The 17,664-nt window shown below is 39.5% G+C and overlaps 1 protein-coding gene across 3 annotated transcripts in view; it reads right to left on the bottom strand.

Annotated features, from left to right (window-relative positions):
• The window catches only part of ITGA9 (integrin subunit alpha 9), a 298,314-nt gene that overhangs the window by 35,199 nt on the left and 245,451 nt on the right, over nt 1-17,664 (bottom strand). For 2 of the 3 annotated variants that reach the window (XM_039526656.1, XM_039526654.1), the window contains exons 24-26: nt 10,280-10,405; nt 7,479-7,598; nt 2,912-3,013 (exon numbers count right to left, since the gene is read on the bottom strand). In XM_039526656.1, the coding sequence (XP_039382590.1) occupies nt 2,912-3,013; nt 7,479-7,598; nt 10,280-10,405 (348 nt within the window). Of the gene's footprint in view, nt 1-2,911; nt 3,014-7,478; nt 7,599-8,492; nt 8,619-10,279; nt 10,406-17,664 lie in introns of all 3 variants that reach the window. The other variant, XM_039526655.1, reaches the window with a different exon arrangement.

Raw genomic sequence — 17,664 nt, 5'->3', positions numbered from 1 at the left:
GAAATTAGCATGATAGAGTGTCTGAGGAAATTCTGCTTTCACTGCTAGATACCAAGTCTGTCAGCTGACTCAGAGCATGTCAATGAACCGCAGCTCAGATGGAGCCAGTGGCCAAATGGATATGGTACAGCATTCAGTGGTCAACAACAACAACAAAAAGAGAGAGAGAAAGGGATTTTTTAAAAGAAGGGAGCGAGAGGAATGGACAAAGAAATTACATCCCCTCCACCCCGTTTCTGGTTACAACTAAATAACTGTGGTTTGCAACAAGTATTGTTCTCAGCTGCATTCCACCAGAAGAAGGAGAAGGGAAGAAAAAATATGAATACCTTGAGCCAAACCACATGTCTTAAATTTTTCTCTCAACACGACCCTATCCAAAACATACTACAGTGGAGAAACCAACAGACATATGGAAATACCATAAGGGAGACAGAAAATAGCATTCACGTTAGAAAAGACTGAAATCACAAATTGATTTACACTACTAAAATATGCCACGCATGCTCCCCTTCAGTGTCATCTTCTCAGAAACCAGCAGCAACCTTTTGTTTAAAGATTCATGTCTTTTCAGAGCATGTACAATGAACTCTATAATCACTGCAACCCAAGGCCTTCCAGGAACAGGAAAAGGACAATATTTTTTCCAAGCATTTGATAAGAATGAAATACAGCAGACCTCACATTGTGATTAAATCATATCTAAATTTTGAGCACTAAATAATAACAACCCCTTACAGTTCACAAAGTGCCAGTCATTGGGAAGGATCCCCAAAACCTTTACAGATTGTGAAATCCTGGTCCTGTACATTTCAATAGGGCTAGGATTTCGTCTCAAGTACTGTACTACTAATCAATTAAATGCAGCCACAGAAGTGCAAGAATCACTCAGTGCCACCCAACTGAATTAAAAAGAGACCTAGAGGTAGGCCAATAGGCAGTGCTGCAGGCCAGTTATGGGGGTGCATTGGCAGAGAGGTTTGGGGAAATGTCACTGACTAACCAAAGGTATGAGCCCTATTTTTATACAGCTAAATCTTGAAGTCCTTATTCAGAGATAATTCCCACTGAGCTACGAGGAGTTTTGTTTGGATAAGGACTGATAGGTAAAAATTGAGTAATTACCTCATGATTTAACCCATGCAATAAGTACTCAGATACCCTACAGAAACAGAATATTTCCTTTTCTTTCCCATTTCTAACCAAAAGTCTATTTCTGTTCTTTGAAATACTTCCTCAGTTTAGTTCATTTGGGGGCAGGGACTGTATTTGTACAGCACTTAGCACAGTGGGGGCGGGGTCCACAACTGGGTTCCTTGGTGCTACACCAATATAAGTAATAATACATAATAATTGTGTACAATTTTCAGAAAACCCAATTATGCTTCAAGGACAAAAGAAATCACGTTCATGCTGACTGGTATAGATAAAAGAAAAATCCATGGTATGTGTAAGGTACATGCTTGCAACAGGTCAGATTCTGCATGATGAGTGGAATTTTGTTTTAGAAGAATTCAGGTGCAATGAAATGTCCAAAATCCTGGTCAGTAAGGCCTGAATATGTCAATGGGACTACTTGCCTTGTTGAATCCAGGTCTAAAAGAATAACTGCTGTACAGCATTAAACCCACATCTTTCTGCTAATGACCATATTGCAGCCCTCCACCATGCTCAGTATATAATTGGTAAGGGGATTGCAGATGAAAGGTGTTATATAAATGTAAAAATAATATTACTTTTTCTAACTGGGACATATTGAATTAGGATGACTGCTATATAGGAGGGTGCCCTGGAGACTGATTTAGCCTAATGATAATGAACAACTGCTGCTTAATCAGAACAGTATTAGCATATTCTGCGTAATAGATATGCACCTGCAAAAACCTGATCTGAAGCCTGGCTATACATTTGGGCCTAGCCACTTTACGTACATGGTATATTAAACCTTAAGGTTGAGGTTTACAAAGCTGCCTTTGGGGACTTAGATGCACAACTCCCATTAAAAATAATGGGAATTAAGTGTCTAAATCCACTAGGATTTGAAAATCTCAGCCTAAAGGCTTTTTTATGGTCATTAACCCAATATTAAGCAAATTAGAAAAAGCTGTAAACAATCTTTAAACACAGGGCTCCCAGACTGCTTGTATCATGAACATGGATAGTTTTTAAGCAAGATGGAACATTAGAATTAGACTCGGTAGCATCAGTAATAATTAAATACTTTGGATGGATTTTCAAAAGTGCGTAAGTGCTTTAGGAACACAAGTGCCTGCAACTTTCAATCGAAAGTATTCTCCTACGTCACGTAGGTACTTTGAAAATCCTACCATCTATGTGCAAATACTGTACAATTAAAATTTCTTCCTGTTAAGGAGGGCTTCTCTGAAGATGCAAACTTTCAGGTTGCTCGGGCTAAACAAAAAGGGAGCAGTAGTCCTCTCTCACATCAAATGAGTGAATTTACAGTCCTTGTATTGTATGCACACTGCAAGAGCTAGACATAAAAGGTGGAGCTAAAGAAAAGGTGGTGGTCTTGTCTATTAATTTTATACCTTTTTGGTTATTGTCTTTGACCCCAAATTATTATTAAAACATTTACATATTTCAAAATGTCATATCTGATGAGATTTTGCTGAGGAAAAACCCCACTGGAGTTTCAAGGAAAATCTGAATTAGTTTAAAGCTGACATCAACCTCACAGTGAGAGGCCTAACTTAATGCTGGCGAAGGTATCAAACCACAGAAGTCAAACCACAGAAACACTATGAAGTACTGCTGCTAGTGAATTCACAGGAAGTCAGACTCCCTCATTTTTGTTGGCCAAACCCACAAATTCCAGTTGCCTAACTCCTCTAATGGATTCCATACTAATGGGACATGGGGACCTTTCTTTTCAGACTCAGTCACTTACTCTTGCATCTTCAGAATTCCCTTTAGACACTTCCACAATCCTGAGTGTTGTGTCCACCCTCACCTTCGCCCTTGTCACAAACTGGATGACTGACGAACTGTCCTGAGAATTAAAAACAAAAGTAGTTAAACAACCTTTTTCAATTTAATAACATTATATTCTATTCTTATGCTCCAGGACTGGCAATTGAGTGCTACACTGATTAATACTGCCTGAAATCACATGCACCTTGAGCTGGGGACATGAATGGACAAAGTACAGTGCATTATCTCAGACTGAAATTAAACCCATCCCACAAAACTTTGGACTTTCCTTTTTTTAATTTGGATTTGGGCTGTTTTTAAGGCTACCCCAAGCTCACAACACAACAGAAAAACACAGCACATTGCCAATCAACACAGACAAGCTAAATCTTAACCACACTGGTTCCCAAGTAGTTAGAAACAGATATTTGGAAGCTGGGATAGACTTGTATATGGTATATGATAAAATTGTTTAATTATTTAAAATAATTCCAGACACAGCACACTGCATAAAGCTGAAGTATTTGATTTATATTTCCATTAGTAACAGTGACTTTGCCTTGTATTTTATACAAAATGTTTAAACACAAATTTTCCAACCAGTTGCCTTTTTAAATACATTGTTTACTCTTATACAGTAGATATTTATGTAAGGTTGCTTTTGATTTAGGACTAGATTGCGGCATTACTGTGTTCTTACGATAATGCACAGCCATCTTGCCCAGGTGGAAAACTGAGGGGAATCATGCACCCACTCCCCAATATAGGCAGCCCACTCTGCTGGGGGGTGAGGAACCACTGCTCCACCTAAACCCCGCCCCCCTTCTGGCAAGTTCCTCCCAAGGGGAAGCAGTTAGGATGTAGCCTCCGCCCTCCTCCCAAGCATCAGGGCTGTCCAAGTGTGAAGAGCTACTCTTAACTCCCTCCCTTCTCAGTTTGCACCCACATAAGGTGAGGGAAAAATCTGGCCCTTAGTGAATAAATAGAGTGGTGTATTCTCATAATTACAGCTCAAATGAGTTTAATGAACTCTTTACCACACTAGCATCAACACTGCAAGAATAAACTGGTGGTTGGGGACACAAGTATCCATTTAAATGTGAAGTTCACTATTCTATGTGGGTGACGCCATGACAGATATGACAATTTCTTGCACTTTCTTGGACAATTTTTCTTGAATTAATGTGTATGTGTTATTGTGGGATTGTATGCCACTACTCTAGCAGACATGGATAATGTAAACCTTGGGAAGCATTGGGAGCTTCAAAGGACTATACTGAACAACAGACCAGTCAAGATTAAATTTTTGGGACAAACAAGCTTAAAACGGGTTTCCTAGAAAATAGCTGGGAGGAGGCAATAAAATTACCCTGCTCCAGACCTATCCTTTAGAACAGTGGTCCCCAACCTTTTTGTGGCCAGTAGCACATTCATGTTTTCAGAAGAGTGTGGCGGGCACCAACAATTTTTCAAGACTTATTTTGTATTTGTACATTAAATAATACAAAAAAAGTAATATTTAATATTACATAATATATGAATCAAGAGAGAAGCCGGAGAAAAGCCGTGAGGAAAGAGAACACTGGTGCCTGCAGCCCCTGAGTACTCTGTCCCCAGCAGGCGCGGGGCCCTGGATTCTCTCCTCTGCTGGACACTAGGCAGGTCCCGTGCCTGCCGGGGACCGAGAACACTGGCACCCGCAGCCTGCAGCCCTGGAGTTCTCTGTCCCTGGCAGGCGCGGGGTCGCAGCTTCTCTCCCCTCCTGGGCACTAGGCAGGCCCCAGACCTGCCGGGAACAGAGAACATTGTGCCTGCAGCCTGAGTTCTCTGTCCCCGGCAGGCGCAGGGCCGTGGCTTCTTTCCCCTGCTGGGCAATAAGCGGGCGCACATAAATGCCCCGGTGGGCGCCATGGCGCCCAAAGGCACCACGTTGGGGACCACTGCTTTAGAAGCTAGGCCTTAAGGAGAAACCAGTTGTCTGGCTGATTACCTGTTCATGGTCTCTGCAAAAGCACAGACCCAAACTAGATAAAACAGTGACTCACAGATTCATGGGTATGCTTGTTCTGAGCCATAGCTACTATGAACTTGTGACCACAGGGAAAAAACCTTCAGTGGGGTCTGAAGGACTGGTCACCTGACAGCCTTTGTTGGGGTGATCTTAGGTAAGCTTATTAGCATGTATGTCGGTTTTTTTAACGATTTTAACATTTTTTCTCTGTAATGCTTTTACCTTAAGAATAAATGTGCTTGCTTAGAAAGAGCTGTGTGGTATCTTAACTGTGGCAATCAGGCTCTCTATAGCCTCTAAAGAAGAAAGGCAAAGCAGCCTGCTGAGACAGTCTGCGTTCTGGGGGAATTCACAGTACAGGCAGGGAATGATGCAGAATGGGAAAAAAAAAACGCTGTCAGAAGGGAGACCCATGTCTCCATTCAAGAGAGGTGACAGCTAGGGAGTTGGAAGCCTGAGAATGGGTGCACTTGGGGATCATAGAGGAGGAAATACAGGCGCAGTTGCCCTGAACTGTGACAGATACATGTGCAGAGCATCTGCACTGGACATCCTGTGGGCCTGGTGCAGACCTTCTGAACAGAGCTGAGTTTGACAGTGTACACAAATGCATGTTTAGTGTATTCCGTTACCTGCTTGCATATGTGGGGTTATTGTATGTGAGCACAACTTAAAACAGTTGGCTCCATCTATGTGCTCTTTCTTCAAACATGGACAAACAGCAGCATGCAAGGTGATTTCAGCTGGAAAGACCATGAAGACATCAACTGGTGTCTGCCTAATCTTTGGGAAAATTCCTCTCCATTTTTGTTTTTAATCTAGTAGCTGTCACCAACAGATTTATCTAACAGATTTATTTTGTTATCCTCCTACTCTGATTATCTTACAGCATCATGATCTGACAAACCTTTGCTGTAGCTAAATTGTAAGCTAAAAGAATATCCCCCCAAAAAGCTCATCTACAAAATAAGTGGAAGCACAGTAAATCATCTTAAAGTTTACAAATCTTGTTATTTCATTCACTGACAGAACTGAACATTGCTTAGCCTGCTATCATATTTCTCACCATGAATGTTATGTTTACTCTTATCTTGAGCCTTCTTATGATGGCTATGATGTTTTCTCTTTGTATAACAAATATTTGAAGTAACCGATTAAAAACAATTATCAGGCTTCTACCCTTGTATCTCAATCACAAACAGATAAAGATAAATACACGGATCATAGTTTATGCACACTTACTCTGCTCATTATCTGAATGTTTTAAAAACCTCATAACTTTAACACTGCACATATGGCTGTTTTTGTTTGATTTTATTTCTAAATGTATTAATTTCTAAATGTAATTATTTCTTTTTCTTTTTTTAATGTGCTTAAGAAAAATCAGTAAAATCTAGGATTACACCTCCAGATCTACTGTTCACAAGGCTTAAAGTCTTATTTTATAATTGTTTATAACACACAGGTGATTTGATTTAAGGTCAAATCCTGCAATATGATGAGCGCTTCCCATGAAGGGGTGAGCATCCTCAGCTCCCATTGAATTTAGTGGGAGTTGAGGCCTCAGAGCACCCTCCAGGATTGACATCTTTCAGTTACCGTCTTCTGGAACTTTCCAGCCACTGCCATTGCAGCTGAACTTTTACATAAAGTAATGTGTTACTCTAAAGAGTTTCCAAGTGTGCCAGAGTTCCCAAAACCAGTTAATTTCTAAATATCAGCATTCTGGCAATGACTGGGCATTAGAATAAATGGGGTCAACTACTGCAAGTATTGCAATAATTGAAAATTTACACACACAAAAAAAAAGCATGATGGCCTTAAATAAGAGTTTCCAGGAATGATCTATGAATCCTGCGCATTCCCTTCTGACTCCACCTGCGCATACGCACACACATACACATACCCCATTCTTCTGAAATGAGGGAAAGAGCTTTTTCAAGTATGAAAAGTTCTCCACTGTCATTTGAATCCCAGTTCAGACTAAAAGGCTTCTCATATGCTTCTCTATGAAATTCTTATTCATTCACTGTACGGGATGACGTGTCTAGTAAAGCCATCTTATAGTGAGATATACAGCAATTAGAGTGATTGAAAAATGCCAGCTGTTCTTCATAGGATATTTAGAATAAAAACTACTTTTTTCTAAATTTCTTGCCATTTTAATTTATTTTTTCAATGAAAAACCAAAACCTGAAACAAGTTAAGTTTTCAAAACTCACTTCAGTAAATAATTGTGGGCTTCAGTAAAACGTATTGGTTTTTGAAAAACCAAAAACTGAACATTTTAACCAAAATCTGAAATTTTTAAACACAAATAATGTTCAATTTATGGTTTCAACAAAAACAATTAGAAAATTTTGACCTCAATGAAAATTTCAAATGGAAATTTTTATTGATAAACTTAAAACTTTTCAGTGAAAAAAATTAAACTAGACAGAGGCAATATTCAATGCTTCATATATATTTCAATATATAAGTATATTTAAATTAGTATTTAGCATATGAGCTAGAAAGAGGCAGAAGCACTTACCTTCTTTAATATCTCTGTATTTAGCAGCATGTAAACATCTATATTGCGGGATTCTGCTTTTGCTAGTGAGCTTAAGTTACAGCGTACAATTAAGCAGGATGTTCCTGGTCTTTCACAGTCCTAAGGGAAATAAGTAAAAGGCCTTAAGATGTATTTGGAAGGAAGGAAATCATTCATTTAAAACTAACGAGCAATATTAAACATTCCTGCTGATTGAATGAAAACAGTCATTTGATGAATCAGTATAACTGATTGTACACCTTCCTTATACAAAACAGTGTCTGTTTTCAGAATCTGCAGAATCATAATCATTCCAGAACTTCATAAAAACGTGTCACAGGAAATTCATCCCTGAACTGAGGTCAGTGCACTTAAACTGGAATTGGACACAGAATATGCATTGTACTGGGCCTCTCTGCCCAGGGATAAATTTCAGCCCTGGCAAGTAAACCCTGCTATCTATTACTTCCTGATCAGAATACCTCCACTGAGATAAAAGGATTAGAGAAAAATTTATTGCAGAAAAACATTTTCAACAAGAATCTATGTATTTCTATTGTATATACATTACATTGCTTCAAGTCAAGCTGCAAATACGCTTTGAAGTTCTGCACTTAGTGCCTGATGCAAAGTGCAAAGAAAACAATGGAAAGACTCCCAATGACATCAATGGGCTTTGCATCAGCTCAGTTGCTGGTTACATTGAATTTATATAATTTTTCACCCACTGCATTTCTTCGAACTGTATCAGTCTTTTTTCTTTTAGTATCAGAAGCTATTATTCAATCTTTAATACTTGTGTTATTTTTTATTGTCTGTACTTTGGTAGCATCAAAGCTTCCAGTGAGGGACTGAGATCTCTGAGGACTACACAAATAAAATGTAATTCTTATTTTAGATTACATGAAAGTTACTCTGAAAAGAAAAAATTAGTTGACTTATTCACATTCCTCTTACAAACACATTTATAATATATGACCCTTTTAAATTTCAGTCATATATGGAATTTCTTACCAGTTCTTTTCTGCCAGACTTGGTTAAAAAAGAAAAGATGGTATGAAAAATATTGTCATTTTCTTGAGGGATGACACATGGGTTAGAGTTTTTCTGAAAAGAGCAGTTTCCTTTCTCCTGAGCAACCTGAAAGCACAATGAAGATCATCAAGACATGTGAAAAGTCAATTTATAGCACTTACAACATTGCGTATTATGTGTCTATGAACCTTAAAACACTTCAAGTGTCAACTTGCGCAGGGTTCACTGTTCTATAACAGCAACTCCTATCAGGCCTGACAAACTCCCCACACCTAACACACCACTTTCAGGGTTCTTATCCATAAATAGTGTCTTGTACAGTATCAAATGAAAGTCAGTAATCCCATCCTGCCTGTTCTAGCGCCGCTTTTTAAATTTCACACATATAAAACATGGTGTGCACTGGGAAAATCTGCCAGAGGAGAAGTAATCAAAAAGAGAAAAAGGAAAGATCTGGCATGATTAGGGCTTGATTGTGCCCAGAGATAACAGGGGTACGAGGTACACATTCATTTATATCTTATAAAGTCTGACCAAGTGTTTGCACATACAAGTCACATAACAATTTAACTTGACATTGTTTGATAGCCAAAGCAATATAAAAGTCCAATCCTTCCTTCTCAAAAATATCAGGAAAAGTGGGTGTCTACTTTAAACCCAGAAATTGCTATACTGGAACAGGCCAATGGATCCTCTCATTTGAAAGCCTGTATCAGACAGAGGCCAATACTAGATGCTTCATAATAAGGTGTAAAATCCCCATCCTTTTCCTAATTGTGCGATACATTTGTCTGGCATACTTTGCAAGCACTGGCATGCACAGCAATTGCCATGTATTCAATCATATTCATTCTTTAGTGTATGTTACATGCAGCTGGGAGGGGGTGTGGCAGTGCATGCTGAGTAGCATGTTTTTGAGAGCTGGTTTATCACGAGGTTGCGCAGAGCCACAGAATCAGTAGCAAAAACCTGCCAACAGGTACCTTATACTAAGCTACTCCAAATGGTTTCTTCCAATGATTGTTCTGTCCTGATTGCAGTTTGGCATGAGTCCTGCAAACCACACTATGCCCTCATACAATGCCATACAACACAGGGAAGCTGCTCCCTCTGTTGCCTAACTCCCGCTTCCCCCACCCCATCCCACTCCTATAGGGTCTGGAGGACCACTAAATCATAATGACCGTCAATGCATTTGGGTGGGAGTGCTGAGAAAGGCAAGCACCTGTAACTTATAGGTATGGCCCTACCAAATTCATGGTCCATTTTGGTCAATTTCACGGTCCCGGGATTTTAAAAATTGTAAATTTCATGATTTCAGCTATTTAAATCTTAAATGTCATGGTGCTGTACATGAAGTTCTGCACTTAGTGCCTGATGCAAAGTGCAAAGAAAACAATGGAAAGACTCCCAATGACATCAATGGGCTTTGCATCAGCTCATTAGCTGGTTACGTTGATTTTATATAATTTTTCACCCACTGCATTTCTTCGAACTTATCAGTCTTTTTTCTTTTAGTATCAGAAGATATTATTCAACCTTTAATACTTGTGTTATTTTTTATTGTCTGTACTTTGGTAGCATCAAAGCTTCCAGTGAGGGACTGAGATCTCTGAGGACTACACAAATAAAATATAATTCTTATTTTAGATTACATGAAAGTTACTATGAAAAGAAAAAATTAGTTGACTTATTCACATTCCTCTTACAAACACATTTATAATATATGACCCTTTTAAATTTCAGTCATATATGGAATTTCTTACCAGTTCTTTTCTGCCAGACTTGGTTAAAAAAGAAAAGATGGTATGAAAAATATTGTCATTTTCTTGAGGGATGACACATGGGTTAGGGTTTTTCTGAAAAGAGCAGTTTCCTTTCTCCTGAGCAACCTGAAAGCACAATGAAGATCATCAAGACATGTGAAAAGTCAATTTACGGCACCTACAACATTGCGTAATATGTGTCTATGAACCTTAAAACACTTCAAGTGTCAACATGCACAGGGTTCACTGTTCTGTAACAGCAACTCCTATCAGGCCTGACAAACTCCCCACACCTAACACACCACTTTCAGGGTTCTTATCCATAAATAGTGTCTTGTACAGTATCAAATGAAAGTCAGTGATCCCATCCTGCCTGTTCTAGCTCTGCTTTTTAAATTTCACACAGATAAAACATGATGTACACTGGGAAAATCTGCCAGAAGAGAAATAATCGAAAAGAGAAAAAGGAAAGAATCTGCAGTACTTGTTGGGAAGGGGAGGTATGAAGAGGCTGGAGATTGGGGACCAATTTTATAAAGTGAACTAATGGGGTTTATCATCTTTCTTCTGTTTCGCTCTAGAATACAGGGACTGTTTTGTAAAGAGAAAGGGTCTGCAGGCAATAGGTAACTGCTGGGTGAGTCCAAGAACAGTCAAGCGATGCCCTGGCTGCTCTCCTGACTGCCAGGACCTTGCCACATTCAAAATCATTATTGAGGCCCCTGTGCCAAAAAACACATCTAAAATTTGTATCTGCACAGACCTTAGGTGCACTTTGGACAAGTTCAATTTTCAACTCAAAGATCTTTGCAAAACAGGCATCGTTCTGAAGACAGAGAAAAAGCACAAGCTGACATACCCCATGCACACTTTCAAAGGGTTCTTTGAACATTTTATTCTAAGTGAATTATTATAATCATAAATTCATAGAATGATCTTATTTCTACAGAGACAAATTGTTCTTGAATATAAAACAATCCTGGCCATTTCAAATTCCTTCATGGCTAGACACGGTTTCTTACCCTGCAAGGTGAATTGCATGGCATAACACTGTGTTCCTGTAAAATTTGCTACAAGATGAAAATTTTAAAAGGACAGTGATGCATGTTCTCTCTATTTTTTATTTCAGCAGCTATATGTCATAGTCTACAGTGACAGACAAATGGAAGAAGTATGAAACCTTCAGTTTAGAACTGCACACATTCCTGCTACCCAGCAGTAATATGTGCGGATGGAAAAAAAATTGTCTTTTTTTTTTTTGGTGAAATGGAAATTTTCACAAAATTTCCAGCCCTGGGCTTTCAGTTTTAAACTGATTTTTTTGTAGGGGAAAGGGTGTAGTTTTTCTAATTAAAACCTGAAAAAAAATTGAAGAAAATTTTCAACAACAGCTAAAAATTATTTGCATCAAAAAATTTTAAGGGAAAAAGAAATCATTGTCCAACGAGATCTACTTATGTGTTTTACCACAATGGACTTTTTTTTCAAAATGAGACAGACACCAAGAACAAAGCAACATTTTCTCCAAGATCCAAAATCTTATGAGGTTTATTGCAGGACTATTCGGACAGAAGAGTGATAGCTAACCATTAGAAAAACATTTTTCTAAACTGCAAACTTGAACTATGACTAATGTAATGTGTCTGTTATTCTTTCCCAATTTTACTTGCAAATGGACTTTTAAGTTTACTCAGCCATAAGGTGAAGGGTGAATGCACCAGGGTGATGAAAACTATTACAAATGTTGTTCATCTCTGACTGGCATTCTTCAATGCGCATGCATTCCTCTGCCTCTCCAAGATTTTCAAGAGTGAGTGGTGCCCCACTTAATACACATTAAAAAGGCCTGATTTTCAAAGAGTGGGCACTGAACACTTTCTGAAATCATCCCCTTGAAAGGATCTCAGCTTCTCAACTTGGGCACCTGCAAACTGAAGCGTCCAAAATCACCAGGGGTATACATGTATGCATTTTTGTACATATATTACTATATAAATGCACATGCTCATATATATATGAATGTGTATACAGGTGTGAACATGCATATGACAAGAACTCTATCAGACTTTAAATAGTGCTGAGCATTATTCTGGTGCTCGATTGGAGCTTCAAGGCACTGCCACAATAGTTCTATTACTACTACTAATGAAGAAGCAGCTAGAAAAGCCAAGCGTCCCTTATTCCAGCACTTCCATTTATAAATGGCATACTATGAATGACAGGTCAGTCTCTAGCGTTGTAAATTTATTAGAACTGGTTGCTCCATTAAAGAGCTTGTAAACATGTTTGATAGACAACATTTAAATGACAGCTTATTCGGTGGGTATTTCTGCCAGCATTTTGTCGTCAGCACAAACCACAAAGCTCCTCAGAGACAGGATGTAACCATGTAAGAAAAAATTTGGATTACTTCATTCTTCAAGAATGCTGTATTTGCAACAGAGGAAGAAATTCCCATAGGATTTCTTTAATAGTCTTTGCATACTTGAACAGTCTCGTGGAGCAGGGAGCAAAGGCATAAAGTAGCAATGTATGTTAGTCATATCAAATTGCACTATCCTAAACAAAAATAAAGTCACTTATGGGGTCAAACAGTTCTGGATGTAACAACTCAGATATACTGCATATACACAACATACGCTTCAAAAATATGTAGGATATTTTAATATTGTGTGGAACTGGTGCACTGATTTAATTTCTTAAATGCGGCTCATCCTTTCCAAGTTTTCCACACATGTTGGGGATTATGAAAGCACTTGGAATGGTAGAAGATGGTACCAGTGAAATGTGAATGTTATTCCCCATCTAGCAAAGCAAGAATGGGTAACAGAGACAACAAAATTAGAGTTTGAACTGCTACTGCAGTCCAGACATTTTAAATAAGTAGCTTCTATACCATGGGGTCTCAAACTTTTTTACTGGCGACCCCTTTCACATCACAAGCCTCTGAGTGCGACCCCCCCACCTTATAAATTAAAAACACTTTTTTATAAATGCTGCAGGCAAGTGGGGTTTGGGATGGAGGTTGACAGCTCACAACCCCCCATGTAATGACCTTGCGACCCCCTGAGGGATCCCAACCCCCAGTTTGAGAACCCCTGTCCATATGAAGAGAGCCAGTTTCTAATCTGGGTCTAATCCAGGGTTTGCCTAGGAGAAGTAAAATATGTGGCACCTCATCTGGCACCCTCACTTTGTATGGTCAGGTTCCCTCACCTCAGAGTATCCACAACATCCACCTCTGTCTATCTGTGACTTCTCCCCCACCCCCAGATGCAGTAATTCTTCCCCTCACCTGTTGTTGGCCTTGCCTAGATAAGGATTTAAAGACGTGATGTTAGCATGTATTAGGTAACACCTGCTAACTGACAATTTAAAAGTCCAGACTGAACTGACTTTAACGCATGCTAAACTGGTCATTGTAAAGCTCATATCCCTTCTAGACTTTAAGTTGGACAGTTTAGCATGCTTTAAAAGCCATATGCAGTTTCACATGTTATCAAGGCCACCTTGCATGGGCTGACACACTAGGAGGTGGAGGTGATGTGCAACTTTCCAAAGAGGGAGCTGGGGAGATCAACTAGGGACCACAGGTAGGGAAGCAGGAATGATGCTCTGGCTTGTGGGTGGGGGCTCAAGTGTATGCATATGGGGAAAGGCCCATGGGGGAATGGGACAGAGGAAGAAGCCTGCCACCATGTCCAACCCAACATAAGTCTGATCTCCCTGCTAGAAATAAGCAGCTCAGTACTAATACCACGCTTAGTGTACACATGTTACAAACAAAACCTGGCAAGCAAATACAGATCTCCAGCCCAGTTTTTTATCTTGGGAACAGCCTCCAGTCCCTGTAAAGAAATTCATCATTATGTCAAACCTAAGGGGTAAAGCAAAAATCCCAGGCCCCTTCCAGAAGCCTGATTCCCCTCTGACTTACACTGATGGCAAACAGAAGCAGCTTCATTGCGCTTGAAGATAAAAAGGAGAATCGGGCCTTGAATGTCTATGATGGAACCAAATCCACATTTGAGTGATTGTGGGGGAATATAGTTCAGCAAGTTCAGGGAAACATCAAGAGTCATAAAATTTTCTGAATGACAAGTTATAGAGGTTCGGAAAACACACTTGTGGTCTGAACATAGTCATTTGTTTCACAAAATTGTTAATACTGTTCATCTCTAAAACGGATGCTTTCCTCAGAAGTCCCAGGGTATCCTGGCTCCAGTGACTATGGCCAAACCTTCCCTCTTGAAATTGGTGCCAGATAGCTTTAATGTACCTTTATTTTTTACCATTTTAAGTTACTTTATGTATGCCTGGATAACAAAAGGCTGAAGTCTGCAAATTAAATAAGAAATAACAGATCCCCTTTCATCTGTCTGAAATGTAAAGCAGAATTTGTATGTCAGTATCGGGGAAAATTGTTTCATGGAAGTGTCCCAACTCATTCATAATTGGTGTTAATTTTATATAGACAAACTGATATGAGTGGTTAATTGAAAAAGTCATACATGTTCAGAGCTGAAGAGTATAAAAATATTCCAGACCAGATCAGGCTAGATATAGTCGAAAAATAAGCTATGTAAGCATGTTATCTTAGCACTTGATGTACTTGCCAAAAATGTTTAATATTCATAGATAATGAAATATGTTTGAATCAGAACAGTCTGTTGATTCTGGCAATGAATTAAGAACCTCTGAAACAACAGAAAAGGATAAAAAAAATTAACCCTGGAAGAATTCAACCAACACAATGACAGCGATGTTGCTAAAGACAAAGGGGTAATCTAAGAACTCAAACATTGTCCTTAAATGGTGATTAAAAGTTGCTAAGTTAAATTACTATATGGAGATTCTACAAACACACAATGAATTCTGATAGTAAAATTCTATTGTAGGTTTGAGTACTCCTTATTCAGCTAATAGTTAAAGGGCTAAATCCACAGATGGCATAAATTGGCACTGAATTCAATGGAGTTATGCTGATATACATCAGCTGGCTCAAACTGCATGCAAATAAACCTTTCTGACCACCAGTCAGAGAGATGAATCCTTAAGACTCATCCATTCCACCACACGTCGCCAAAAGTAATGTGGCCCAATCCTCAGCTTAAGTCAATGGAGCTTCATCAAATTATATTACCTGGCCATTATTTTTATGGTCTAACTATTGAAGTGTGTAAAACAGGTTATAAGATTTGAAATAAGAGCCAATGTAGTCTATTATTACATTCCACTGATATACCTTGTCCCTTCTCCCCGACCCCACACAATGAAATGTTCCTGCGGTTTTAGTTACTTTAGTGGTTAATAACTGGCTAAACAAATGGATACTGGCAATCAACCTCCTTTAACCATACCACAATCACCCTTCTTTTTGAGGTAAATCCACCCATCTTCTCTTCTAGGGTTTCAGGAAATGGGAAGAGGAAGAAAGACTGACAGAGGATCCTGTTCATCTTCTGTAAACGTTAGAACTAGATCTGAGCAAAACGTTTCAGACCATGGGGGTGCTGGGGGTGTGTCCCAATGACTATTAAAGTATTTTATGCAAAGCAGAACAGCTTCAACAGGAAAGACTGAGACCTACCACAGACTAGCACAGGGGTTGGGGCTCTCTCCTACAGTGTGGGAGACCCACGTTCAAATCCTGTCCCCACATTAGGCAGAAGGAGAGCTGAACCCACATCTCTCACATCCCAGGGGAGTGCCCTAACTAATGTGCTACTACTGGAAGGTGGGCATCACCGTCTGCTCCTCAAGATGTTTTGTGAATACAACACTTCGTTTCCTCTTACATCAATAAGTGCCCTGACACTAAATGGATCGATTAACAAAATGTTTCGTTTGACCCAAAAGTGAAGTTCTGTTGATATTTTTGGTTCATTGAAATTTTTCAGAGATATCTAATTTGGTTCAAGCTGAACCTATTTTTTCTTCCCTGAACTGACAGCAAACCTAAAAACCAATCATTTGCCCAGCCCTAATTAGAACAGACGCAGTTGGTAGTGCGTAAAATGTGCTAAGAGGTGGGCCTTGCTATCACATTGGTCTTGTGGGTTAAGAAGCAAGTCCAGCCATCCCCAGCTAACTATTGGGCATGTTACTGTCAAGCAGCAAGTGCTTGCTCGGGACACGTTCGCTCCTGCTCAGAGAGGCAATTAAGTGCACACCTGGACTTCTGTTCCCTCAATCCACTTTGAGGAATCCTGTAGCAGCTGAGGCACTGGGCAGCTTTTCTGCTGCCTCTCACTGCTCTGGGCAGGGCAGGATTTGCAGCCCTGACATTTGCTTGCAAATACTAAGCAGCCACCCACAGAAGTATTTAATCCAAGAACTGGCGCCACATGTCTAGTTGAGCAAGAATAGCAAAAATATTCAGATTTAAAGTCCGTGACTCTCACAAGAGAAAGGTTCCCTACTGAGACAGAGGGCACCATTACATAAACAGAGAGAAGCAGCGGCGAGCATTAGTTTGATTTATTTTTACTGCCCACACAAAGTTTAGGCCTACAACTGAGCAATGCCATACATGGCAACCAAAAGGACAGTTTACACCTAACATTCACATGCTGTATATATACACCCGAGTCTTTAGCCGCTGAAATCCAGGAGGAAAGCACTGACATTTATGTTCTTCCTTCCTCTTATGTACTGTAAGAAGTCCAATCACCATATAATGTTGAACAAAGTTTAAGGTATATTTCTTTTAGAGAGCTTCTTCTATAACCTGCAAGCTAGGAGCTGACCCTTCCTTGATATCCTCCCCTCCATCCCAGCTCCTACCCAACTCAAATCAATCCCTTTCCTAGCTGGCATAAAAGCCCACGGTGTTTTTTAAACCTGCTTTGTTAAAGTTATTACTTGGCTGGATGATCAGCAAAAGGCTCTGAAAACAAAGCAGAAAAATTGGTTTCCTTATGGAGTCTGAAAAGGTCACTTCTAGGGCACTCTCAGAACTCTCAATCTGCCAGGGTTTAGAGCACCTCACAATGTTTCCAAGCCCCACCGGGAAATTTTTAGCAGTGCTGTGAAAGGAGAGATCAATATCGATAAACTGGAGGAGCTTTGCAAGAACCAAGAGAGTCTCTATTGTGCAACTTTCCTGATTTCTGAGCAGCTGAACCAAATGTTACTGAGTTATATTTAAACAGGTCTTTGGTTTTCCCTGAAAGACCTAGAAATCTACCTATAGCGTTTTCATGCAACAGAGAAGAGACAGGCCTCCATGATAAGGACTCTATATTGGCTACAGGACAGACAGTAAGACCCTGTAATTCTCCCCTGGCTTTCTAGCTTTCGGACCAAGCAGCATAGTCTATAGTGCCTACTATCACCATACAGAGTTTCTTTATGTCCTGACTTGGACTCAGTATTCATGGAAT

The sequence above is a fragment of the Mauremys reevesii genome, linkage group 2 (assembly GCF_016161935.1).
Source record: "Mauremys reevesii isolate NIE-2019 linkage group 2, ASM1616193v1, whole genome shotgun sequence".
Lineage (NCBI taxonomy): Eukaryota > Metazoa > Chordata > Testudines > Geoemydidae > Mauremys > Mauremys reevesii.
Note: the sequence above shows the minus strand (reverse complement) of the source record. Positions and strands in the feature narration are given on the sequence as shown.